General features: G+C 39.0%; 2 protein-coding genes across 6 annotated transcripts in view; one reads left to right on the plus strand and one right to left on the minus strand.

Annotated features, from left to right (window-relative positions):
- Positions 1–2,893, minus strand: part of agap3 (ArfGAP with GTPase domain, ankyrin repeat and PH domain 3) — a gene marked incomplete at its 3' end in the record, with an annotated part of 116,985 nt that extends 114,092 nt beyond the window's left edge. For both annotated transcript variants that reach the window (XM_079447582.1, XM_079447583.1), the window contains exon 1: positions 2,098–2,893. In XM_079447582.1, coding sequence (XP_079303708.1) covers positions 2,098–2,467 — 370 coding nt within the window. In that variant the 5' untranslated portion in view covers positions 2,468–2,893. The remainder of the gene's footprint in view (positions 1–2,097) is intronic.
- A 4,295-nt stretch (positions 2,894–7,188) lies between these two features.
- rb1cc1 (RB1-inducible coiled-coil 1) lies at positions 7,189–21,442 on the plus strand. 4 transcript variants are annotated; one of them, XM_079488022.1, is made up of 24 exons: positions 7,200–7,513; positions 8,135–8,288; positions 8,892–9,012; positions 9,361–9,487; positions 9,707–9,877; positions 9,991–10,193; positions 10,427–10,844; positions 11,090–11,260; positions 11,696–11,880; positions 11,962–12,148; positions 12,293–12,374; positions 12,479–12,543; positions 12,670–12,773; positions 13,006–13,132; positions 13,777–15,713; positions 17,178–17,346; positions 17,464–17,572; positions 17,642–17,924; positions 18,348–18,399; positions 18,498–18,545; positions 19,478–19,536; positions 19,616–19,743; positions 20,046–20,116; positions 20,468–21,442. In XM_079488022.1, exons 3-24 carry the CDS (start codon positions 8,942–8,944, stop codon positions 20,543–20,545), a joined length of 4,845 nt encoding a protein of 1,614 aa, XP_079344148.1. In that variant the 5' UTR covers positions 7,200–7,513; positions 8,135–8,288; positions 8,892–8,941; the 3' UTR covers positions 20,546–21,442. The 4 variants fall into 4 exon arrangements, with proteins under 4 accessions (XP_079344147.1, XP_079344149.1, XP_079344148.1 ...); XM_079488024.1 differs by having other exon boundaries at positions 20,052–20,116; positions 20,468–21,435; XM_079488021.1 differs by lacking the exon at positions 8,135–8,288 and having other exon boundaries at positions 7,189–7,513.
- Positions 21,443–26,600: the final 5,158 nt, after the last annotated feature.

Consider the following 26,600-nt stretch of genomic DNA (forward strand, 5'->3'; position numbering starts at 1 on the left):
CTGTCCCTGATTGCCATAATGTAATTTATTGCAGTCAATACAACACCGGCAGTCAAGGGCACAGCTGTCTGCTATTACATTCAAACCAATACAAATCCATTAAAGTCTCATAAGGACAAATTTTCCACACTTACGCCATATTACCAGCGGTCAATGAGCTGGAAATCAATAGGCTTGTTCGACTTGATGCGGCAGCGCTGCAAGATCCGACAGGCGGATGACATCAAAGTACCACGAGAGCGTTTCTGTGATGTCATCCGGCGCTGCATCAAGTGGAAAAAGCCTAATGACATATTCCATTGCTGCCGTGTATAGGCTACGTAATAATGATGTTTTCCGTGGTAATAGCCAGTAAGCGTTTTGTGACACAGGTGTTATAATGACAGTCCGGATGAGTCGGCATAGATCAAAAGTGACTGACACTGCACCTGATATTCACAATAAGAAAAAGAATAACTGTTGTTTGATTTAAAATGATGAAAAAAGTAGTTACTATTTTCAAGAGCAATGTGGGCTGGAATGTTCTAAAGACAAACACGCGTCAAGAGTATCTAAGGGTTTAATTAACAAGCAAGATGAACATAAATGACTCATCTCAAAAGCTCAATCACATTAGATAAGAGTTAGACACCAGGGTGCTGGTTGAAAGCCAGGGTGCTCGCGCGATAACCCTATCTGACGTAAAGAGGATTAACTGGATAATACGACTAATACAGATTATTCCCACCCTCAACAATACAAGAAAGAAAACTACACCGATTACCTGACAAACATGCACAATACTCTCACATGTGACCTATAACCAACCCAAAAACCTTCAGCGGTTCATCACAGCCAACACTCCGACTGTTGAGATGTGCCACTGCTGCGCACCTAGACGCCCCCTCGAACGGGTGCATGCTCTTCCAGAAATTTCTGCATCTTTGATCCTCAGCGGTGAAATGCACGTCCAGGTTAGTTAGATTCAAATGAAACCGATTTATCCACCTTTCAGAGTCCTGATTATTTGGTCAATAAACTATTCTTGTAAAGAAAGAACTGCCAGTTTTGCTGTCAAGATGCTTTGATGAGGTTTTAAAGATCAGAATAATCTGTCAAGTGTCCTCGTTTCTCTGAATATGTTTTAAAGGTGATGCTTCTTATGGCATGATGCAATGGCACTGCATTCTGTAACAACACAAAATATGACAATACAGCTTCCATTGGATCCACGTGTGCTGCAAAACCTTTTAAACTCTGCGGATTTCAAATCTTCGAAAAATAGAAATGCGTGAGAGGGATATCCTACAGTTCTGTCTAATAGCACCAAAGAGTTTGATTTGCATATAAATAACCTGTGACTAAAGCCCATCACAGCTGAACTCTCGCCCTGCCCCTGTGAATACGGAAGTCAAAAGGTCATGCCTGTTGTGCAAATTGTTGGAACTGAGAGTCAGACTCGATTTCTCCGATACAATGATATTTATTAAACTCTTCGACAGACGGCCGATGCCGAATAGGAGAGCATAAGACGATGCACAGAAAACAGAGATCACTCTCTCCAGAAGTTTCAGATAATAAAACATTCAATTCTGCATTAAAATCCACAGCGAGAACAATCACCACCAAAGTGAATACAAATCACTGATGTGATTTTTCCATCTACAGCTATTCTAGCTGATGAGTTGTTCTGGAAGCTCGTGCTGTTATGTAAGAATCTCATCTCTTCATCCCAAAAACAATCTGACTATATGGAAAGTCATCTGAACAGCATCTGTCACGTATTAATATAGACTAAGACTACTTTTATAACGGCACATATAAATGCCAATTATTGATAAGCAACTCAAATGCATATGGATGAAAAAATGTAATGCGTCTTCATGAGTTCGTCCTGGCGGACCACTGTTAACATTAAAACCATGACAATCCATAAAGAATGACCAGTCCTACTGCTTCCATACTCATTTGTGATGCACGCTACAGATCTGTTGTTTGTTTTTCATGCACAATGCCGTTCAGTCCATGCGGTGACAGAAAACACAAAGACGCATTGCCAATGTTACATTGTGACATCAAATCAATGTAGCGGTTCCTCTCAACTGGCCTTGTGCTTACCTTCAATGGAGATCACGTGTTCGCGGATCTGATTCTGCAGGGCCAGGTCATCGATGCGCTCGATCAAGTCGTATATCGCATAAATGTTCGGGTGGACGGACTCGAACCGATGGATCTCGCCTCTGATGGCCGCTGAGTTGGACAAAGCGAACGTTGAGCCCGACGCGCCGGACTGCGCCGCAGGGCCCGATACGGTTCCCGAGCCGAACTGACCCGCCCCGGAGCTCCCGGACGATCCTGATCCGAACTGAGGCGGTATGGGCTGAGGAACCTGTGCTGGTACCGTGCCCGGGGTTGGCATGGCGGGCTGGGACTGCTGGGAAATACCGGACACTGACACCGAGACCGGGACGCCCGATTGGTAATTCATCGTTGTGGGCGGAAGAGGAAAGGTCTGGGAATAATGCAAACGCCCGTTATGCGCTTTCGCTGGTTATTTGGAGAGCGCGCGATGGATCTGCACAGCACACTCTATTCGGATGCGAAATAAGAACTATCGTGACGCAACGATCGGCGTTTATGACGCATCAATGGGTCTCCGGCGATCCGCGCGTATTGCTCATAATACCCAAACTTCAGTCTGGATCATTGTTTCCAGCGACGGGTGTCCTGGTGTCCTGTCCGTTTCAACGATGAAAGTCTTTCGGTTGGACACACCTTTGTTATGACCGAATCTCTCTGTTTTGCTTCCCAGCCTGAAGCGCGCACAATGGTGCCGGTTATCGCAATGCGCCCGAGTCCATTGACTGAATGCGACTGTTCTACTCTAAAGTCATAAACACATTTGAATCCCTCTTTGGTCCAATAAGTCCCTCCCCGACCCCCACCTCCATCCACGAGCATTGGGAAGTCCGATTCATTAAGTGAATCGGTTCACACGGAAAGTTCTTTTAAGAGTTCAAAGAGTCGATTCCTTGATTGCGTTGTTGGATTCACAGAACGTTAATTCAACATTTATTTTGTTATCATTTGTATTGATTAAACATTTAAATCGTTCAATTAATGAGTATTGTTGAAGATGTGCACATGAAACTCTGTGTTGTTTACAGTTTCAAATGTTGTCAATTTACAGAACTGATGATTGATACTACTAATACTTCAATATAGAATATAATGTTTTGCTGTCTCGCAGTTCAGTGTGTCACAAAGGCTGTGCCAGAGATTCGCAGAGCGAATCATTATCACGATGCGGTTCGTACGAACGAGTCCTTTGTGACTCGAGTCGCAAATCACTACCATCCGCTAAGACGTCACACATCACGTAATTGTGCTTGGGATGGAGGAGTGGGGGGGTGGGCGGAGGATTTGATTGGATGTTTGGGTGGTGTAGGCATACAGCAACTGATGCTTCACAATTATGTAACCAGATATATTTTGGCTGAAAGTACAATCGCACAGTCCTTTAAACACCCGCGTATTCATTATCGTTCATATCAAGGGTGACAGACCATCATTTACAGTAGCTATAATATACATGTCAAGCTTGTCAGCCCTGCTGTTGGCTTAACCCCATAAAGATCTTTACAGATGTGATGCTCTGTATATTTCAAAACACATATATTTGACATTTGCCAATTGTTACAGTGACACGGTAGATCTTACTATGATAGCCTTCACACCATGATGCTGAATAGCCTAATTATTATATAACATGGTATTTCCTGGAATTTAGGATGTTAACGAATAAAACTTAGTAAAGGATCTTAGTTTTTGCATAAGACACCATTTGAGAAGGCTTAATAACTGAGAAGTTGAAGTTTAACCACATAGCGCTAGTATTGATTATTTCTTCGCAGGATTTGGGAGATTTTTCCCATGCTGTTTTACTGAATAGTCCTATTGAGTCGTTTGTAATTCTTCTTAATAGTCTAATGTGGTGTTAAATTGGTATCGTGTGCATCTCAGTCCCCCAAGGTTTGCTTTTCTCCTGCGTACGTGCAGCTGAATGCTTCACACATTCTGTTGTTGTTCATGTCCTTGTGAAATAATCCAAAATGAAAACTTGCATCAAAACTGATATTTCATACTTTAATAGAAATGTTTATCTATTTTTAAAGCACTTATATAGTTTATCAGTTTATTTTAAACACACACCATCTACATTAATGGTACCAATGGTTACATGGCTTTGTATGTAATACTTCATCTTATCATTGGTCTTATGTGACAACATTACATAAAAGTTTTTTGTAGCTACAACTCACTCAACCTGCTTTTCACTATATCGAAATTGCTTATTGATTTCATCATTTCAACACCCACAAGCTGATTAGATTTTTTGCAAATAAAGAGATACCTTACATTTAACCCTTTCCGTTTCTGACACAATCGTAGAACTTCATACGCCTTATAATAATAATGATGTCAAATCACAACATTCCTACAATGGCCTAATCTCTCTCTTTACTCTCATCACAGGTCACCAAGGAAATAAGTACCTTCATTAAAAGATATCGTCTTCTTCCAGAACTCACACATTATAGTGAATTCAAATTCAACACTTACCACCATAAAGAAAAGGCACATAAGTAGAGATAAAGCAGAGATATCTATTGGAGAACATAGAGTCCAGAGATAACTGGATTGACAAGCTTCACAGAAAGCAATGACCTCAGACTGATTCAGTTCAGTGAGATTTAAAGTGACATGTCTCCATCTACTGGTCAAATGTGGAACGGCAACATATGTTCTGGCCACTGTTTTCAAATACAATTTTCCAGAAAGAAAATCAAATATGTCACGTGACCACACCATTATTTTGAAGCATTATACAGATTTATCTCGCAATCGCTTACTCACCACTTCTCCCCCTTGTCATATTGGTATTCCTCACTATATTTGTTTCTCAGGTACTAGATTCTTAACTAGACTTTGTTTTACAATGGCATGAAAGCAGCCGTAAACGTTTTTGTTATTTAGGATATTTGTATATCTGTTCAATATTACTAGCTTGTACTATAAAACCTGTTGTAATTCAACAGTATTGCTTTTGAAATCAGCTCAGCACGGTGCATCGGTTTCTTATGGCATTGCATCGAGATATCAACCCCTAAATTGAGTTTGGATGGTCTGGATAACACAATAAAAAGTTTTCAGATATTATCTCTCCAAACTTTCTTATCCGTCCCGAATTTGAATTTGTGCCTGAATTTGAGAGAAGCATTATTTGTTTTTTCATTGCTCTGGCGTGTGTAAGACCCTTTCGCTTGATCTCCCTGCAATTTGAGCAGATGGTATCTCTGGTTCTTGGCTTTGGGAAGAGATTTTTTTAGAGAGAGAGGAAATCTGCAGGGCTTTCCTGATCCATCTGCACTGGTCTCACACAACCTGAACCGAAAAACAGAACAGAATTAACAATGAAATAAAACTCATCTTTATACTGTCATTGTTTGAACTGTTTATATCTTGGCAGATGTCTTTCTATAGACACTGTCTGGAAGGACTTTTGACTTCATTGTAACCTGCCAATACTGTACTATATAGGCCTACGGTCGAAACATGACTGAACTTGATTTAATAGCTTCCTAACTTTGGCCCTTCAGGGCATTTGTTACCTAGATACATACAGTAGTGCTATAAAGTCATGTTTATGTTACAACAACATGATTAACATGTGGTAGAAAGTAGACACACATAGAAATACATTTATTTTGATCATCATACCTATAGACATTTGTCCATCTAGGCTGTAGAAAGCATTGAAACACATAACTGCAAATGTTTGACAATTGTTCTGTATCTTCCGCCTGCTACATATTCTTGGTGCTCTGAATACAAAGCGATGGCTCAAGGGTGCTCATCACTCTTCCAATGGCTTCCATCCTGTTTTCACCAAGAAGCCTGAGGCAGATGGATTTGCCGTGAATATGATATTATATAATCCCATGGGTATTAGCTTGGTGGAACAAAAGGCCAAGTGCTTCAATATGAACTATACATATATATGGACCATTTCTTCACGTTTTTCTCACAAGTTTAAGTTTTAATGAAATATCATGTGTGTGTGTTTTTGTTTTTACACACTCACACCGGTCCCCACAATTAAAATAGATTATTATATACTAAATTATTTCTATTTGAAGATCTTGTTGAACGTTTTCTGTGAGGTTTAGGTGGTTGGGTTAATAGTTTAGTCATTGCATCTATGGAAGGTCTCAACAATGTATGTGTGCGTGACAAATAAAAAAAATTAAAAACAGAAATGTCTGAAATTATGTATAATTATAGTGTCTATATATCATGAAAAATTATATTGATGCAAATAAATAGAAAATGTTGAAAAGCTAATTTAGCTGAAGCTTGTTTTGTCTTGTAAGAGCCTTTTGAGATGGGCCGTCCCTACAGCAAGAATCCATTTCATTTAACATTTTTACAGAACAAACAATGTTTGTTTGTTTGCTGATGATATAAGCCCAACTAGAATATCAGCCAATATAATAATAACAAACGCCATCCATGAATCTTATTATATAATACTATATACGAATATATATAGTATGTACGAAGAGTTTGGTTCCAAAATGAGATACCTCAAGAATCATGTTTTTTATTGTGCACTCCAGTTAATATCAATCAAACAGCGGTTGGTTTGTTTTGATTAAAGACATAATAACTCAAAAACACAGTTAACAGAAGAAAACCACGATAACATCATAAAAACATGATTTAAGTGTTTAGTTTTGGAACCAAACTCTTCATATAATTTAAAGTGTATAGATATAATTCTTATATTTACATGTGTGCATTTGGCAGACCCTTTTATCCACTTACATTGCATTATCCTACTCATAGTGAGTTCATTTCTCAACACCATTAATTCACATACTTGTCTATAATGTAAAACTTTGTGTCATTATTTCAAATAAAAATCGTTTAAAGCACAAGACACGCGAAGCAGAACATGTGAGTATTATCTTCCCTGTCCGCATTTAATCAAATTGCTCTTGAATCGTATGATCGCATTGGTCTGTTTCCCGAAGCGGCTGTTTCCAGAGCAGCTCGTCTTATTTTCACAACCGCGTCGCAACGAGAAGCGTTATTTCTAAAACTGATCCCAGACCGGCTCAGTCTAACGGTTAGTCTGCTCTCCCAGAATGCAGCGCGCTGCGCAGTGACGACAATAACAAAACACATCAGAAGAAGCGTTAGCGCGACACAAAAACTCGATGACAGAACTCATATCTCATTACCAACCAATTTAAATGATATTTAATAAAAGATGAACTACGTGTGAGTCGATTCTGAGTGGATTTGTGCGTTTTCGGGGATTTTAAATTAACGGCCTGTGTTCGGAGTGATGAGCATTAGCCTGTTAGCACGACAGCTTCAACCTCTAGCTGACAGAAACCGTCACATTTCAGCCAAAAACAACCAAGTGTTTCGCTTCTATGCCCAGAATGGACTGAAGAAAGCTCAGGTAAGAGTGTTCAAGGTGAATTTATGGGATGTTGGACTAGTGTCGGGTGTTGGTAGATTTGTGACTGTTCGGGCTATTTAATGCGGAATTGTGGGATAGATTAAATGTATCGGAAAGCAAAAAAGCCGAAGGTTGATGGAAAAGGCTTTAGTGGACATTTTGGCGTGTTCGATGTCATGTCATGAAATGTTTATTTTCTCGGGGTGGGTGTCCTGGTGACCCTCTGTGAGAGATATTCGGTAATACTGTCACCTTGCTCGCTTGGAGAGATCAGGGTCTGTATAACAACAAGACCAAAACATGTCTGACAAATCATTACATTTAAATGTATATGTCGTTTGAGATCATTTCGTCGTAGAATAAGCTTTCAACAGCACACCCAAGGGAAAGCCATCAACCAATAATAACACATAAAGAGTAATGAGCAACATCCACACATATATATATATACAGTATACTTTACAGGGAATGCTTTGTCCTTGTCATCTGTCACCCTTCATAAAACTGTGTTAGTAGTTGCCCAGGTCGTCAACACAAACCACGTGTTATTTCTGACATACATGCTCGAGTATATAATAGAAATAAGAATGCATGCTGTTAAAGTTTGACGTTTGTTCACAGGGTATGAGGACACAAGCGGTCTTTTAACAGTTGATGTTTACCCAGAGGGAACAACATGACTCAGCCACACTAGAGCCACATGGTCGTGTTGATCTGTGTGTGGTTTTACAGTTTTAACCACATTATAAAGACACAACCGGCTCGAGACCTTCGAGTAATAACCTGATCAAGTTTATTTCATGTTATGGTCTGGAATGAGGTCGTCTGAATAAACACTGTTTCCAGTTTACCATCTGATGATCAACAGTCATTGTGTGTCTTGTGGGTTTTGTTTCTTGTGTACACTTTTAAGTGGGGGATGTGACCTATTAACCATTATAACTGGACATGTTGGGTGTTTATACAAAAGCCAGACATCGGTTATTGCCTTTTCTATGCAACTTCAACTTGCTATTATCCTATAAGTAGGGATGCACCGATATGTACATTTTGGCCGATAACAATAACCGAATATACAGCATTTAGATATTAATATAACATTTCCTAAGACTGAAGCAAAAAGTGGACAACAGCTTTTATATGAAAGCATTTCAGTTTTAACCAGAGGAAATTATTTATGATTTATCGGCTAATATGTCGGCCTAAATTTTATTATAAGCCATACGGTAACATTAAACATGACCATTTTTGGCCGGTACCGATATGGCCGATAATTTATCGTGCACCCCTACCTATAAGGGTATTTTGTGTTGTATTTCTATGTATGCATAACATATCATTTATGTTTTATAAACATATGTCTTTCAATTTTTTTTAGACGGCCACAATTGACTAGATGAACAACTCAAACTCAGCGGAGAATTCAACATGAAGTTGTATGTGTTTCAAGTCAACAATGGAAGCACATTAACATTTGACACTGAACTTGCCGTCCAAACGTAAGACCTCGACTTTGAGATTTTGAGACACTGCGTTTTGAAAGAATTTGTTCTTTTAAGTTAGACAAAATCAAACGGTGGATACTGAAATACTTTTTTGTGTCCACCAAAACTTTCTGTATTACATAACATTATTAATTGAGATCTGTATAATATATGTTTTTTATTTGGGAATTAGGGTGCTACAACAATGTATTTACAGTAGTTATTATAATATAATATTTTAAGATGAAAGTCATATTTTAGAACCTGTATAAGTTCGTTATGTTCTACCTGTCTGAAAATGTTATAGGAAGTTGAACCCTGATTTGTTTGCATTAAATGTTCTTTGCTTTACAATCTTAACAGTGTTTTGGACCTTAAACATGCCATTCATGCCAAATATAAGATTGCGATCCAGCACCAGGTGCTGGTGGTCAATGGAGGTGAATGTATGGTGGCAGAGAGGCGCGTGTGCAGCTACAGCGCTGGGACGGTAAGGAACCATTAAGTTTAAGATACGGTATGCACTGTATTTTAAACAACTGCGTGATAGAAATGTGTGAGAAACTACCTGCCACTTTTTATATTTATTGAATATTATTATGTAGTTTTACATTTAAATGATCTGGAAATATTAAGAGATCATTGAGTCATATGGAAAGTGTGGGATTGGTTTAAATCTGATCTGTGATTTGATTTTTGTCTTTTTAAGGAGACCAACCCAATTTTCTTGTTCAACAAAGAAATGATCCTGTGCGACCGAGCTCCAACCATCCCAAAAACAACCTTCTCCATAGAGAATGAGATGGAGCTAAAGGTGGAGGAGTCGCTCATGATGCCCGCTGTCTTTCACACAGTCGCCTCCCGTACACAGCTGGCTGTGGTAGAGTCTTGATTCTCTTCTCACTTAATAATGATTTCTGTCCTTATAAAACGGTCTATACTCATCCTTACCGATACACCAATATTCAATAATCAAGGTCTGATGTTTTTTAGGAAATGTATGAGGTTGCCAATAAGCTTTGCTCCTTTTGTGAGCGACTGGTCCATGATGAACACCTTCAGCATCAGGGATGGGCGGCCATCATGGCTAACCTGGATGACTGCACCCTGTCCTACCAGAAACTGCTTCTAAAGTTCGACACTGCGTATACAAATTACCAACAGGACTTTGAGGACATCAAATTAAAACTCACCAAGTAAACTTTACAGAAGCATGCAGATATTATACTTTACATATAGTCTTTAGGTAAAGAGAATTCAGTTTCATTAGCTTAACTTGTGTCTTGTACTGCCAGTTTGGATCACAGTTTACACTGGTAGTGAACTGCTTCACATTGTATGAGATGAAAATGATGTAGTCCTTCCACCAGACGTTCTGAAATGTAAGACAGATCACTAATTTTGCTTTTGTCTATCAACTCGTCTCCAGACTCGGCACCGCTGTCTCAGTCATGTCCAAGATTCCTCTCCTTGATTGTTTGACTCGGCCCAGCTACAGAGAAAGCTTGGAGAAATCCAGCACCCCGAATCCGAGACCCACTGACGATGATGATGATGATGAAGATGCAGGAGAAACGTCCTCCCGGTCCGCTATACTTTGCCTTGGCGACTGGCAGAAGAATGGAAAACCACTCTCCGCATCTGGAGAGACATCGTCCCAGGCTTCATCGTCTCCTCAAGACAGATTAAAGAGCAGCCTGAAAGCAGCACAACAGGAAGAGGAGGAGTCTCTGGAAAGGGGAGCCGCGCCCTCTGTCTATGTCACGCTGTTGGATTGGATCAACGTGCAGGACAGACCTAATGATGTTGAGTCGGTAGTTAGAAAATGTTTTGACTCGATCAACAGGGTGAGTGATAGACTAGTCGTATTAGAAGAGATTGTTTATTGGAACTAGTTCTGTCCTGTCTAGCTTGTGCTTTTTGTAGTCAGTTAAAAACATATAGACAAGCTAATATTTTTAAATTGGTTTTATTTTGTTTAGAAATTACGACTTGGTGATGTGATGTGTCTAACTGTGTCTGCCGGTAGAGAGCTTTATATTTACACAACCAGTTTTTTAAACGCTGTATTTCTGTTTCTGTACATTTACAGCTTGATCCACGAATTATCCAGCCGTTTCTATCTGAATGCCGTGAGACCATTACCAAACTGGATAATCAGAACATGAAGGCCATCAAAGGTCTGGAGGACAGATTGTATGCGCTTGACCAAATGATTGCAAGTTGTAAGAAGTTGGTCAACGAACAGAAGGAACTTGCTCAGGTAAACGGTTCTCAACTGTTTTTTTTTCAGTCTAGCTCTAGTGTCCATACTCTACATTGTAGTTCTCTTTTCCCTCTGAAGGTTCCAGTGATGATTTATGTTTTAGTTTGACATTATCACTTGTCTTCCCATCCTGTCACTAAAACAGAATTACAAACAAGCTGGTTTTGTAACTTTACCTTTGAGGCATCTCTATGCAAATAAGCTCTGATATCAATGGCGCTCTCTAGTTTGCATTATCGTTTTGCCGAGTTTGCTGATGACTATATAAGGTGTTGATATGTAAACATGTGCAGCCACATGTGATGGTTTAGACTCAAGTGTCATTTTGTCATTTATCTCAAACATGCAATTAAAAGTGTCAAAAGTGTAAGGTGTAAACAGATTTGATTTATTTAGGAAGCTACTATTCTGTTTGTGTTCTTGTTCCGTTAGGGATTTCTTGCCAATCAAAATAGGGCAGCAAACCTGAAGGACACCTCAGTTCTGCCCGATCTGTGTCTGAGTCACGCCAACCAGCTGATGATCATGTTGACCAATCACAGGAAGTTGTTAGACATCAAGCAGAAGTGTACCACTGCCAAACAGGAGCTCGCCAACAACCTTCAAGTTCGTCTCAAGTAAGAGTTCGATTTTCTTATAGTTCATAATCATCGTCGTCGAAACAGAAATAAATAACACAAATGTAACTCCTCCATCAGATGGTGCTGCTACGTGATGCTTCACGCCGATCAGGATGGAGAGAAGCTTCAGGCTCTTCTGAGGCTTCTGACGGAGTTGCTGGCGCGAGTGAGGGTGGTGGAGGCCCTCAGTACCGTTCCTCAGATGTACTGTCTCGCTGTGGTGGAGGTGGTCAGGCGCAAAATGTTCATAGGACACTACAGACAGGTGAAAATAAGCTAATGGTTGTCTGTCAATATTTACTTCCTCTGTTCTTCCAAACGTGTGTGATGTGACTTTTTTCTTTGGAACACAGATGCTAATGTTTTGCAGAATGGTGACTGTTTTCTCGTGTGTTTTTGTGGTTCACAGTGGGCTAATGCTCTTGTCAAAGATGGAAAAAACCTCTATGAGGCAGAAAAGGCAAAAAGGGAAACCTTCGGAAAGCTTTTCAGTAAATTCTTCCTACTTTATATGTCCGTTCTGGAAATTGACATGGATGTTTGGGGTCATGTTGATGAAGAGTGATGTAAAAGCAACGGTCTTGTTTTGTTTCAGGGAAATCGTTTCTTAGAAATCGGTTGTTTCGTGGGTTAGATTCATGGCCATCCTCTTCATTTTGTGTGAGTATTTAATCATATTTTGTTCTTTGAGGTAAACGAAAACATCTTTATCTTGCAAATTTATGTTTGAAAAAGTAGTTTTGCATTCTTGAATACATTTGTTGAATATTCTGTTTGTGCGTGTAGACCCGAAAGCCACGAAAGTTTGACTTTGAGCTTCCAGACATTTCCCTGAATGACCTGCAGTATCTCAAGTCCTGTTGTCCTTCCGAAGTTCAGCCTTACCTCAGGTAAAGCACAAAAAACATGTTTCCATGAATCAGATCTCACCATCCTGTGTTAGTGAGCGTTAGTTTCATCCATCACACCGAATTGTTGTGCTTCAGACCGTGCTAAGAATGGTTTGGCATGATAGTGGAAAAGCAAATCAATGTAAATGTAAATGTTGGTGTTGAATACTCTTGAGTTCTTGGGTCAAATGACATTTCTTGTCTGATGAACTCTTTACGTTTTCTTCATCAGGGTCCCAACACTGTGTGACTTTAAGCCGCTGAACCACCATGTGGAGGTTCTCCATCAGCTGGTTCAAGCCGCTCAGAGTGTGGATGAGATGACACAAACTATCACAGATCTACTCAATGAACAAAAGGTGCTTTATATTTACTCTTATTCACATGATAAATGTCTCTTTGATTGAATGATTGAACACAAAATATTGTATGTTGTAAGTTCCCTTGACATCCCTGAGTACATTACTTGACTAATGGTTTCTATAGAATATTAATTTTCTAAAACTTTACATTAATTGAAAATGTTAAATAAAACATCTATTTGATTGTAGCAAAGAAGTGAATGATAAATAATGTTGTCACTGTCCTTCCAAAACTTCGGGAGATTGAATAAACACTGCGCTTTTTAAAGGTGCCGTGTGTAATGTTTTGGAGGATCTATTCGAATTAATACATTCATTTATTTTTTAATGTATTTAAAGTAATTTTTGGGTCTGGTTTTCATGCATCCTAAGGTTTCGATTTCTGACGAGAAGATTCATTTTGATCCATCTCTATATGTATTATTATTGACAGTATTTTGTCCTGAATTCAGTTGTATTACAAATAAATGCGTCTTGTTGTCTTTCTGTCCTTTAATGTGTAACTTGGAACACAATTATAATGAACTAAATAGCTTGTTCTGTAAATAATTTAGGATAAAACCACCTGCCGAATACATTGTTTAATTTGACTTTCAGTGTGAATAACCATACAATCTTACCTGGTTATATTGATCTTTTAGGTTTCCTGGAGCCAGAATGCTCAAAGATCCAACGTGTTAACACCCAGATCTGAAAGCACAGCTCAAACCACCTCTACCTCCACCAAAACATTGACCACTCTGAGTCTAAAAGCACCAGACTGCCAGCTACTGTCTCTTCCCGCTCCGTTGGAGGATCTATCACCGGACAGCATAGATGCCCAGACCTTTGATTTTGAAACCATCGGGCACCCCAACATGGATCCTGTATTACATCAAGGCTCTTTGGACTTGGACTCATTGGCAGAAAGTCCAGAGTCAGATTTCATGTCGGCGGTCAATGAATTTGTTATAGAGGAGAATTTGATGTCACCTAATCCTATCAGTGATCCCACAAGCCCTGAGATGATGGTGGAATCTCTTTATTCTTCCGTCATAAATGCAATAGACAGCAAGCGTATCCAAGACACTACAACACTCGAAAAGGAAAACTCAAAGATTGCAGCGCTCAAGTTATCTGTGGACAGGTACCGGTCCGCTGCGGAAGAGTCCCAGAACAATCTGAGGAAAGTCAAAGAAGATCTGTACCACTTTCGAGGTCTCGTTTTGAAGGAGCAGCGAGACTTCGGATTTGCCCTGAAAACAACCACCATGGAGGTCCGGAACATTCTCAACAGTATCAGATACATTCAGGAGGAGGAGCTAAGAGAAACGCAACAAACCAATCTCCAAAGTCTGAAGGATGATCATGAGAAACAGTTGCTAACTCTCACGGCCGAGCTGGAGGGCAATAGAAATATCGTCAGAGACGTCCAGAGAGCAATGCTGGAACTCGAGGGACTTGTGGAGCGCAAGGAGAAGGAAATGTCTCAGCTGGAGAGCGAGAGGGAACGTTCCATGCAAGAGCTGCAGAACCTTCACAAACAAACCGTGCAAGATCTTGAGGAGAAGATAGTTAAGCAAAGCGAAGAGCTGAAGGCTGCGTTGTTGTCCAAAGATGAACTTGCTGGTCAACTGGAGAACCTTCATATCGAGATTGAGCGTGGCCAACAGAAAATCAAACAGGAGATGGAACACGCAGAGAACTTACGCCTTCAAGAACTGGAGGATCAGTTGAACCAACGACACGAAGCAGAGCTGGAATCTGTCCGACGGGACAAACAAAGTGCCCTTGACGTCATTGCCCAGGAGAACCTTGTAAAGCTAAAAGAGCTGATGGATTCTCACTCGGCCAAACTCAAGGAACGTGAGGGACGCTTGAAAGATCTAGAGGCCCGTGTCACGGAACTGGGAGATACCCGCTGCAAACTAGAAGTTGAGTTGGCGCTTAAGGACTCAGAGATCGAGGATGTGAGACTGCAGTACGAAGAGGCCAAAAGTTCCAACGAGGAGGTGTTGAAAGCAGAGATGACTGCTCAAACGGCCGCCCTGCAGACGCAGATGGACATGCTGAACCAGCAGCTCCAACAGAAGAACGAGGACTACGAGGTGGGCCTGGCCGAGCTTCGAGCTCTCATGAGGTTGGAGAAAGACCACTGCATCTCTGAACTCGTGGATCGGCACGAGGAGGAGAGCACCTTGCTCCACCACCAGTTTTCCGCGCTCAATCAGAAGTCGCAGGATGCAGAGAAGCACTGCGAGGAACGGGTTGAAAAGATCCAGCAGGACTTTGAGAGCCAACTTCATGGCTTGTCGAAGGAAAAGGAGGATGAGTTGAAGGCCTTCGAAGTGAAAGAACAAGAACTGAGGACTGTTATCGGGGACCTGCAGTCTGAGAACACACTACTGTCTGGAAGACTGGAGCAGGAGAGGACGGAGGCCCAGCAGTGGGCGGAGCGGCAGAAAGAGGAGGCGGTCCAAGCAGCGTTACAAGAGGCCTTAAGAGACTTTCAACTCCAAAAAGAGGAGATTGAGAAAAGATTGTTAGGAAAAACAGAACTACTTGAAAATCAGCTTAAAGACAGACAATCCACTGAGACGTAAGTACAGTCAAAAGCTCTCCTCTTGTTCTATGGCTTTTATATTTTGTCTATTTTAATTAATTATCAGGGTAAATAAAGAACCGGTTGTTGAAAGGTATTAATAATAATAGTTTTACAGAGTGTTGCAGTATTTATTATTAATTATTTATCCGTGCATATCATTATTATATTTTTTATCCATTCGCATTTTGCTCCCTGGAAATGACCTCTTTTCACTACCGGTCACGAGGAATGATGCGAGGGCGGAGCTCCAATTACTGACTGATTGCAAACGTGTGTTCAAATCTTTCATCTTTCAACAATCCAATCAGTTCATGATGGATGAAATCAAGTCCCACCCTACATTTCTTCTCATTTAAGCTGTTTGTTTCACTCAGGTATACGTCACAATACGGAACTAAATACTATCGCTACTTCTGTGTCATGCCAACATTAGACTATTTCAAATACAATTTCCAGTTTCTCTCAATATTTGCAGAAAATAAAAACTAGAGAAACAGCTGAAAATAACAGAAAATATGCTCTCTATTTAAGCAAAACAACAGTAATAGTTCTACATTTAGTAAAAGTAAAAACATTTGAATGTAATAACCTGGATTTTAAGGTGAGAAGAAGAGAGTCCACAGACACAACAAACTTTATAAGCTTTAAGTTGATGAAAACGTTGATATTCTTATTGCCTCAGATGCACAGATGTCCCACATTCACTGGTCAAAAACCTGTTAACTCCACTTGAGCTTTATTTTGGTCAAATATAATGACATATGTGAGTGTTTGATCATTTATAAAATACAGAATATCAACTTTGACAACGGTGTATTATTTAAAAAAACAAAGGACAGAAGTTTTGTGATGTTATGTAGCTTTACACCGTGTTTATGGGAAATGTGTGGCGGTGTGCTGAGGGAATGCCAGAGGTGACTATGGAGCACAATGCTGCACTGGTTTATTTGAATTAAATCTTTAGGTCTAACTTCACGGTTAATTAAAAACTAGAAAGCCACAAACACAAACTACAAGCATTCAGAGTTCCCCATTCAGACGTATGAAGAATTAGCACATCAAACAGAACCTAGAAAAACCATTTCCAAAGTAGAAACGAGCAAGAAATGTGATAACCCTCTTTCTTGTGTCATTAAAGCAGGGATTCATTAAAACCAGATTTATTTCAAGTCTTGTGCTAATCCCAGTAAATTGGAAATTGTTGAATATGTATTTCTTCAAATGTTACATTGCATGGAGTTTTTTTTAGTTTTTGTACTTCTAAGATTTCTTCAAAATGTTCGACAAAGTATTAATATGTTTGAGTCATGTTGTGAAATGTTTTACCCTCTACAAAAGTGTTTGACCTACTTGTTAAAGCTAAATTTGTATTTGTATTCTACAAAAAGTGAGAAAGCAGATTTGATGCTCTAAATGTTCAATTGCAGGTTCACCTTTATACCGGTTTGTGTGTTTCAGAGTGGCATCTTCTGTAGAGGTCGGTGTGGACGCCAGCAGTGATTTCCCTCAGGACAGTGGCCAGTGGTCAGAGGAGAAGGCGTCTCTCTTGGCCGAACTAGAGCTCTTGGAACGCACAAAGAATGAAGAGATGCAGAACGTGAAGACCTCTCTTATTGCTGAGCAGCAGGTGAGGACTTAAGAGTCTCCCCACATGCCTGACACTAAATAGCTAATGAGACTTTCTCTCTTAATGAGAGCTAAACGACGAGATGAAATGTCTTTTTAATATCGTGTTCATCCTCAGACTAACTTCAACACTGTCCTGACACGAGAGAGGCTGAAGAAAGAGCAAATCGTCAACGAACTGACCCAGAAGCTCAACAACGTCATGCAGCAACAAGAAAAGGATAAAGGTTTGGAAACATCTACTGTTTTATACTATAATGATGTTGTTTTATCTAATGTCGTGTGTTTTCTTCAAGGTCTGATTGAGACACTTTCCGAGGACCGCGCCACCATCCTGCAAGAGAAGAAACAGTTGGAGGAGGAGCTTAACCGCTTACGAAACACCGTCCTCGTGTCTTCGTCCTACTTCCCGCCCAATCTAACCCCCATCGTCACAGAGGCCCACGGCGCTTGTGGTCCCGCCCATGCGGACGTCCTCTCTCCCTCCATCCATGACTCGGAGAGGCTGGCGTCCATGGCTGCGTTTAAGGATGAGGAGAGGGTGGAGTCAGCTGTGGAGGCCAGCATGATGACAGTGCAGTAAGCGTCCGAGATGAAGTGCTTTGACACAACTTAACAAAAGTCACTGTGTTTCTCAATGCAATGGTTTTGTTTTTATGTAGGTAAGAAAAGATGAAAGTGTCTAAGCATAGATGAGGTAGAGAGTTCCAGGTCTTTCAGACTACATCTGCAAAACCAGATGACCAACTTGAGTTATTAATAAAATAACTGAAAACATAGATAGAAAAGACCTGAAAAAACTTAGGGGAGTTGTTTTGTGATAAACAAGGTTCGCGATTTTTAATGAGGAGATGAGAGTCGAGTGCAGTAGGTGAGAGCTTATGTTTGCCTTTTCTTTTTACAAACGAAGTTGCTTTTTTATTATTAGAATGAGAATAGGACCATGCTCTTTTCATTTCAAATTTGTAGTTTTTGACATGTCTTTTGCATATTTCATTTCAGGGACAACCCTTTGCTATCTGAAGAAAAACAGCGCATTCTGATTTTGGAAAGGGTAATTCACTCTCACTTAAATGTTGATGTTTTAGTGCATGTAGTTTATTTTTTGTCACCTTTGTATGGTATTACATGTGTTTTATTGTTGTGTTTCAGACCTTACATATGAAGGAGGAGGAGAACAAAAGACTTAGTCAAAGACTGGTAAATATCTTTGTGTGTGTGTGTGTGTGCATCTGTACGCGTGTGTGTGTTTACACAAATTTCATATACACTTGATCATTTTGGCTTTTGGCTGACATCTCATTGAAACGTTGTGATTGTATGGAAACATCATTCTAATTGATCATTTGTAGTTGTGTCCTTTGTATTCGGCTCAGATTCATAATTGACCACTTGAACCAATGCAGCAGTAATTAATGATGCTAATTAAACAATGCAGTGTACTCAATTACATAAGTCAAACATTGACACGCTACGAAAATGAATGATTTCCACTCAATATTATCTACATTTCTGTATACATTTTTCTGTCTATAAATAATCGATTCAGTGTATATTTATTTGCATAATACTTGTTGTTATTTTTGGTATTGTTTTATTTTAAGAGTAATCCTGACTACATTATATTTGATGGCGTTACGGCAATAACAAGTGGCACATTATCAGTATTTCATTAAAACATGAACCTTATAATTTAACTTTATGAAAATTACAATCGGTGCATTATTAGAGGAATGAAGCTTAAGAGTCCTGACATTGAGGCTGGACTGCATTTTAGCTTATTTACAAATAACCTGAATTACAAATATACTGATATATATTATATCTCATTACGACACATGTAAAGTGTGTTTACTGTTGTATAAAATCAAATGAGCTGTTTACTCCCTACCACTAGATGGCGGAAACATCACATTTGTTTTTAGTACAAACTTATGTCATGAGAGCACAGTGTGCATCTGTTGCTAATAGCAGTTATTGGATTTATTAATGTTACATGTCGCAACTAAAATTAATTGTTATTCTTAATGTAACATTTTTGCAATGGTCGCACAGAATGTAGGCAAGCAACATAACCAAAAAATATAATTATAACTTTTTTCTTTTAATTATAACGTTTCTTTCTTTTACAGATGTCACAGAGTATGTCGTCCGTATCATCAAGGCACTCTGAGAAAATCGCCATCCGAGAGTAAGCATTCTCACAGATCAATGTTAATGATATGATGTTGTTTTCCTTTTACATTCTTTGAAAGCTTCTTGTTTTGTAGTTTTCAGGTGGGTGACTTGGTTCTCATCATTCTGGACGAGAGGCACGATAATTATGTTCTCTTTACTGTTGGACCCACCCTTTATTTCCTGCATTCAGAGTCGCTCACAGCCCTGGACCTCAAGCCAGGTCAGCCACGAACATGCAAAGTCGCACACACACACACACACGGTTTATTAAATACATGGAGAGATTTTGTCTCCAAGAACGATTTTGCATGTGTTATGACGTAATGAGTAATTTGTTTAATAACAATATTATCGTTTGATTTAAACATTCTCTGAATATTTCCAGTAACTATTACGGTTGGCTTGGGTGATATGTATGATAGAACATAGAAGATTTGTGTGATAGCGGTTTATTTCACAGTATTGTTATTTCACGATGTGGAAACATATTTATGTTTTTTGTCAATAATTCCTATTGTTCAGCAACAGGAGCCACACGGCGGCCGTGGGTTTTAGGAAAAGTCATGGAGAAGGAATATTGCCAGGCCAAAAAGGTATTATTTATTATTTTATTTCCTTTTACTTAAGTTAGATTTGACTATACTTGATACAATCCAAAATCAAATATCATGTAGCATGATGTGCACTCTCATAATTTAACATCTCTGATGACACAGTTGTGACCGATTTTTTTCACGTTTTGTTTCAAGGATGTTCAATATGCGAGATGCTGTTTAAAGTATTTGAGAAATGTGCAGATACTTCAAATTCCTCATGATGTTTATTAACATTTAATGAATTCCTTTTTATAATCATTACTGTAGGTATTTGTTATGATGGTTATTTTTTGTGATATTCTATTACATACTTTTGATCATCTCTCCTTTGTTATTTTTCATCTCCAGGCCCAAAACCGGTTCAAAGTTCCTCTTGGCACCAAGTTCTACAGAGTAAAAGCCGTACCGTGGAACAAGAAAGTGTAATCTTGTAAACGTATCATATTGTAATGAGCTCACTCTGTTTTTATTGTTTTTTATTTAACAGACTCGCTCATCCTTAATTGTTTTGTCAATATCATACGATTTTCCCCTTATTGTTTTGCCTCTGGCGCAGCCCATTTTATCTAGTTTTTTATACGCCGAGGATTTGTATATGTGGACCAAATAATAACTTTATTAGGGCTCTGCCCTTCATATGATGCTCCAGAGCCGGTGCAAGAAGTCTGTTAAACCTAAAACAAAACATATTTGGATGTAACATATTAGTTCATCATCTATTATGAATATTATTGGGGGGGCACTATCACGATCCGCTTAATTCAGAAGGTTATGAAAATATACAGTTATTGTAAATGTTACCAGAGGAATGGTCATGGCATGCATATAGATATATTTTCTTTAATTTACTCGTCTGGATATGCGTTGTAGTCGGAGGATTGGGAGTTAAACACTGCTGATTGTTACTCACAGCACAGTATGACCCGCCTGTTTATTATGACGTATGTTTGGACAGCCTGGCAGAGGCCAGATCTCGCAATCCTTCAGATGCACTTTCAGAAAAAATGTAGAAAAACAAGCGCCGGAAGAAAAACAGCACATCTTGTCTCTGTCGTAGGAAGTTGAGATATAGAAAGTAATATTTCATGTTTGTGAATGTGTCTTTATTGAATTTAACAACGACATTGTATATTATCCATCAAATCACAGCAAGTAACAAAAAACATGACTGTATTGTAAAAGAATTTAGAGTTTTCAAAACAATAAAGGTTTGAACCCAAACTCCTGGCTGTCAATTGCATTTCCAACAATCCACATTTCTGCCGTCCACCGGGGAAGTGTTCGCTTGCTCAAATAAAATAAAACAGTTTTTGCTTATTTTGCAAGTGTGTCTTTTCATTTAGAGCTGGAAATCAGAAAATCATAGAGGTGATATTGCAAAAGTGTCTAAAATCATTTTTGCAACTAAGATATGCATTTATCGTTCATTTATTGAATTATCAAACTGCTAGATAGATATCCAGCGGTTGCACTGTCCATTGTGTCTGTCTTAAAGTGATTTTCTAATCTACCCGATTGTCGAAAAGCTCAGCCGAGGTTTTAGACCCCAAAACATGCCCCCAATTCACAATCTCCTTCTGAGCAAATGCATGAACCGCTATGATTGTAAGCACTTGTTTACATAAGTTTTGCAATCATCGCCTATTGATGCTCTTGAGTCACTGGCAACACTTCCAACCGAGCAGAACGGAAGATTTTAAAAGAATTATGCCTCTATTGTGTCAACTAAACTAGCGCATGCCAAACAAGTGCGTACATGTCAGGAATTAATGGGATCCATTTTATTGCCATTGTCTACCACTTACGCAATACGTTCAGTCTAAAATTAAATGTGGTTTCGAGGTCAAGGGAATTATTCCCGACGTGCCCAACTTAGACATCTTTCTCCATTGGCTTTTCTTGAGGGCATTAGCTACTATCGTGTGCTAACGTTGGCACGTCTCGCATGCAACAGACTTAAAAAGGGCTTCAATCAGGCCCAGGGAATGGTAGTACCCTCGTGGAGGAACACGGCGCACCAACATCACTTTCCCAGTTCACAGCAGGGAGCATAGCAGCTCTCCGGCGAGTCTTTGGTACCATGTGGGCCTATGGGGTGTTTCGGCAATGTTTTGCTTTATTTGCTCCGTTTAGCATAAGTCGGCTGTCACATTTGGATGGCGTTTTCATAAATTGATGGTGTGATTCGTAGTATCTCGGGACAGGACTGAATGACTAAACGCGAGATGCTGAGGTTGCTGGTGAGGAAGAACCATGTGGAACGGACAGCCTCTTAGTGTAAATGTTTACAGCCCCCCACTGTGGAGCCGGGACTCACCCTTACCAGGCAAAACGGAGCTCGGCGCTGGTGTGACATCTTTCCAAACGGTGTTTTATTCACGATAAAGCTGATGAGACACGAAAATCCACAGTCCGTGACGATGGCCGTGTGTGCGCCTTACAATCTGTATCAATGTTTAAAGCAACTTTGGTCTTTTTGCCGTTGTTATTTAAATGGAGAACGGACATGTCAGTCTTACTGGAGAACTTTTTCATGTACACAAAAATGCAGCTCAAATTAAGTTTATTACTAACCCAAACCTGGGTGACGTCTTGTAAACACAAAAGAAGATATTTTGAAGAATGTTGGAAACCAAACAACACTGATCTCAACACAAAACCACAAAGACATTTCTCAAAATATCTTCTTTTGTGTTCCACTTACAAATGACATGAGGGTGAAAAAATGATGACAGAAATATAATTTTTGGTTGAGCTATCCCTTTAAGAGGGACATTTTCAATTTAATGAACCTGTCATCTTAGTAATATTCTGACAACGTGTCTTTTATATTTCTCCAGAGCCATACCTTGAAAGTAGATGATCAATCTTGTGGGCTATCATATAAATAAACACATACTGTCGACCTATAAGCTTCTTTCAGATTTTGCATGTGAATTGCACTTCTGTCAGATTTTAAGAGGACATATTTGAGTTCAGTCCTGTTTAAAGATCGATGCCAATAATAACATTTTACAAAACTACACAAGACGCTGTCAACTAATAGCCTACCTTTGTTAGATGATAATAGAGCTAAAGCATTCGGGGTTCCAGTGGAAAATGATCTCGGCTCCGTATGTCAGCAGATCAAAACGAAGAAATTAAACAACATTTATTCTTTAAGAGAGGAGACCTGTAAATAGCCGTAATTCCATCAGATTTCTTTCTTTGTGTGGGAAAATTGAGCAACAGATTTGGCCTCAGTAAAGACTTTCTATTGACAGGAACCTTCAAACAGACATGTTCCATTTGCCTTGAGAAGCCCTAACAACAACATGAAGGGTTGTGGGAGATAAACGTTATATAGAAGGTGCCACGGCTTATTGAACTGCTGTTTATTTTCTCTTCTATGTGTTATTCCATGAGTTATTTAAAATTGTGCATTAATATCATGAAAACGCCTATTTTGTCTTCTTGAGATGTTTTAAGATGTGCTGACAGACTTTTGGATAAATTCAAATGTACGATTAATCCCACAAAATAGGAATTTTAAACCAAATAAATTTGATCTAGACATCATACTTTACGTTTTTCCCATGCTCAATATTGCACCATTTATCGAGAAGTTACTTCACTGTGAAAAAAAAACAATTTTTGCCAGATGGGGGTAAGAAATAGGCCCTTTATGTAAAAAATGTTTTCCATATAAAATTACATGTCCCCCTCTCTGTTTTTTTTGTAAATTCGCAGTCTTTTTCCTGTAATTTAAAGTTTTTTGACCGTATTTTAAAAATAGACCTGCAAAACTTTAATTTTCCAGCAGCTGGGGCGCAAAAATTATACTGTAAGAAAAATGATTGTGAAATTACATGTTTCTTTATAAATTTGCAGTCTTTCCTGTAATTTGACAGTTTTTGAGCATATTTGACAAATACGTGAAAAAAAAGAGTAACATTTTTTTGGACATCATATGTAGAATAAATTACAGTTTTTACAGTGTGTTTTTGCATATAAATAACAAAAAGTTGAATGTTGCTTTGGATAAAAGCATCTGCCAAATGCGCACATGTAAATGTCATAGACCAAAGCATACAAATATATGTCATAGAAAAAAAAGCATGAGTCAACCAAACGGCACTTAATACTAGAAGAAATAAAGTGTGAAGTCAGAAGTTAAGAGCGATCGAGTGTGTTATGTTAAACTCAACATTAGCACCGCTGTTGGTCACAGATGCCACATGTTTCTCACCTTTCGTGTCTTGTGTGAATGCGGCTTATGCCCACATGATGACAGAAGGTGTAATGATATATAATTACAGTTTGCTCGTTGCAACATGTGCCACAAATATATCATTTTCCATCAGATTCAGTAAACATGTATTTGAAATGTTGCGTTGTGTTTGCATTTAGATACTTTTTCCATCTTAAAGACAAAGATCACAGTGCGTGTGTGTCAGCCAGATTGACAGACCGTAGGATATAGCATGATGTTCAGTGCCATGGAAGAGAATAGAATATGTATTCACACTACACCAGATGATTCACTTCAACAAACTCTTAAAAAAAGCTCATCATGTTGTTTGGCAGACAGAGGGTTTTGTTTAAGTACGTTATTTTTTTATTTTAGGACATTGTTGTATAATATCTTATTATAGAAAAGAATAAAGGTAAGTTTGATTGCTCAGAGATTTTCTTTAATAGCTCAAAAGTCTAACAAAGAGCTATTATTTTCTGTGCATTCTATTTTCTTTTACATTTTTAGGAAATAAAACTTTAAAACTTAGTTCAAAATTAGAAATAAATCACATTAGATCAATTCATTTTTTAACACACAGTAAGAAAAAGCTAAATAAATAAATGTGATCAGCACATAGGCCTGTACTAAAGAATGAACTAATATTGGGTCAGTTTCACGGACAGGGATTAAAAATACATCATTGCCTTTGCGTTGTCACAAAATGCAAACAAGTAAGATTTTTAGTTAGGCATGCTTGTTAAAATCACTTAAATTTCCTTATTAAACTAAGGCCTTGTCCTGGCGTAAACTAATCCCTGTCCGGGAAACCACCCCGTGTTTTGAAACTTACCATAGTAAACATTATACTAGTAAAGTTGCTATAAAGTTGCTATATAGACTAAAGTGTAAGTTCGTTTTGTTTAAATCCCGATATGTGCGCGACAAGTCTCGCGACGCTTCACTGTCCATCTGTGCGTAAACTACGCAAGAAAAACTTCGGCGAAAGTGGACGCGTGTTTGCCGCCTCGACGCATGCGCAGAAGGAATGACACGTCAGCGATGATGGACTGTGTTTTTGGACACTAGCCTCCTCCTCACACCGCTTGCTGTTCCATTATGGCTTTGTTGGAAAGCTTGTTTACCTGCTGATAACATACACTGGTGGATTGAGGCGCACCGCTGCCAGAATCACTCAAGTCTCATTGTATAGCGGAGGGGAAGAATGGCGTGTTTGCGCGAGGGGGGTGTAAATGCTAAATGTGAAATCAAACTATAGGACCGTTTCGAGATGGGCGCAACTTTGCCAAGTTGTATTTTTAGCAGCTGGGTCGGTGGATGCTGGTTCGCAGTCGTTTCATCTGTACGTGTCAATAGATTTCCAGGAGAATCGCAAATGTGATTAAGACGCAATCTAGCGGCGGATGAACTGTTCTCGTGTTTTAATGAAATATAGCGGAGGCAAGGATGAAGCCGACCCACGTGACACGTTCGTCTTTGGTTGACAATCAGCATCGACTATAAATGATATTGATTTATATGGATATGGCAAAGCTGTATCTCTGCATATTAATGTACGCACCCGTCTTTACGTCAAATGACGTCAAATTTTCAGCAGCAAAAACATAATGAAACGTAATGTGGCCCAACTTTAACTTCCGGTTGACCTCAGCAAATGAGTGTTATTTGGTTAAATACAATAAAATATTAAAGAAATGGTTATGGCCTATAATCAAACACAGTTAACGGGTCATACAGAACATCTCAGATAATAAATCATTATTATAATTAGCCTTGTAAAACCGGCCAAGGTAAGAATGTGATTTTTATTTGCTTTATAACTTCCTTTTGTTCATTGTACATGTGAAAATGTGATCGTGTGTTTATTCTTTAGCTTATAAATGTGACATCAACTTTGACATTTCAAACCTATTACATATTTTGGGGTTAAACACATTCAGAAAGAACAAAATGGAGTAAAATCATGTAATGGAACTTGCTCGATTTAGTTCAACCAGTGGTTCTCAAACAGTCTCCCTTTGTGTAGAGTGCATTGCTTTGAGGCGCCCCCAAATAAAAACATCAACTTTTGAATAAACCAAAACCATATTCAGTTCCACAATGCTGGAACCTTAATTGTCTGTGTTGATGGTCTCATTTTTCTGATGCTTGATTGGATAAAATCTATGATAATTTTTTTATATTTCACAAAATCTGTGCCCCCCCTAGATTCACCTTGGGAGGCCCCCGGTTTGAGAACCACTCTGT

The sequence above is a fragment of the Barbatula barbatula genome, assembly GCF_947034865.1.
Source record: "Barbatula barbatula genome assembly, chromosome: 23".
In the NCBI taxonomy this organism is placed as follows: Eukaryota; Metazoa; Chordata; class Actinopteri; order Cypriniformes; family Nemacheilidae; genus Barbatula; species Barbatula barbatula.

Bases quoted from the DNA above. Each gene is read 5' to 3' on its own strand.
- rb1cc1 (XM_079488021.1), top strand. From the start codon at position 8,942: ATGAAGTTGTATGTGTTTCAAGTCAACAATGGAAGCACATTAACATTT. The intron at 12,544-12,669 runs GTGAGTATTTAA...TTGTGCGTGTAG, and splicing joins GGCCATCCTCTTCATTTTGT to ACCCGAAAGCCACGAAAGTT. The intron at 19,537-19,615 runs GTAAGCATTCTC...CTTGTTTTGTAG, and splicing joins GAGAAAATCGCCATCCGAGA to TTTTCAGGTGGGTGACTTGG.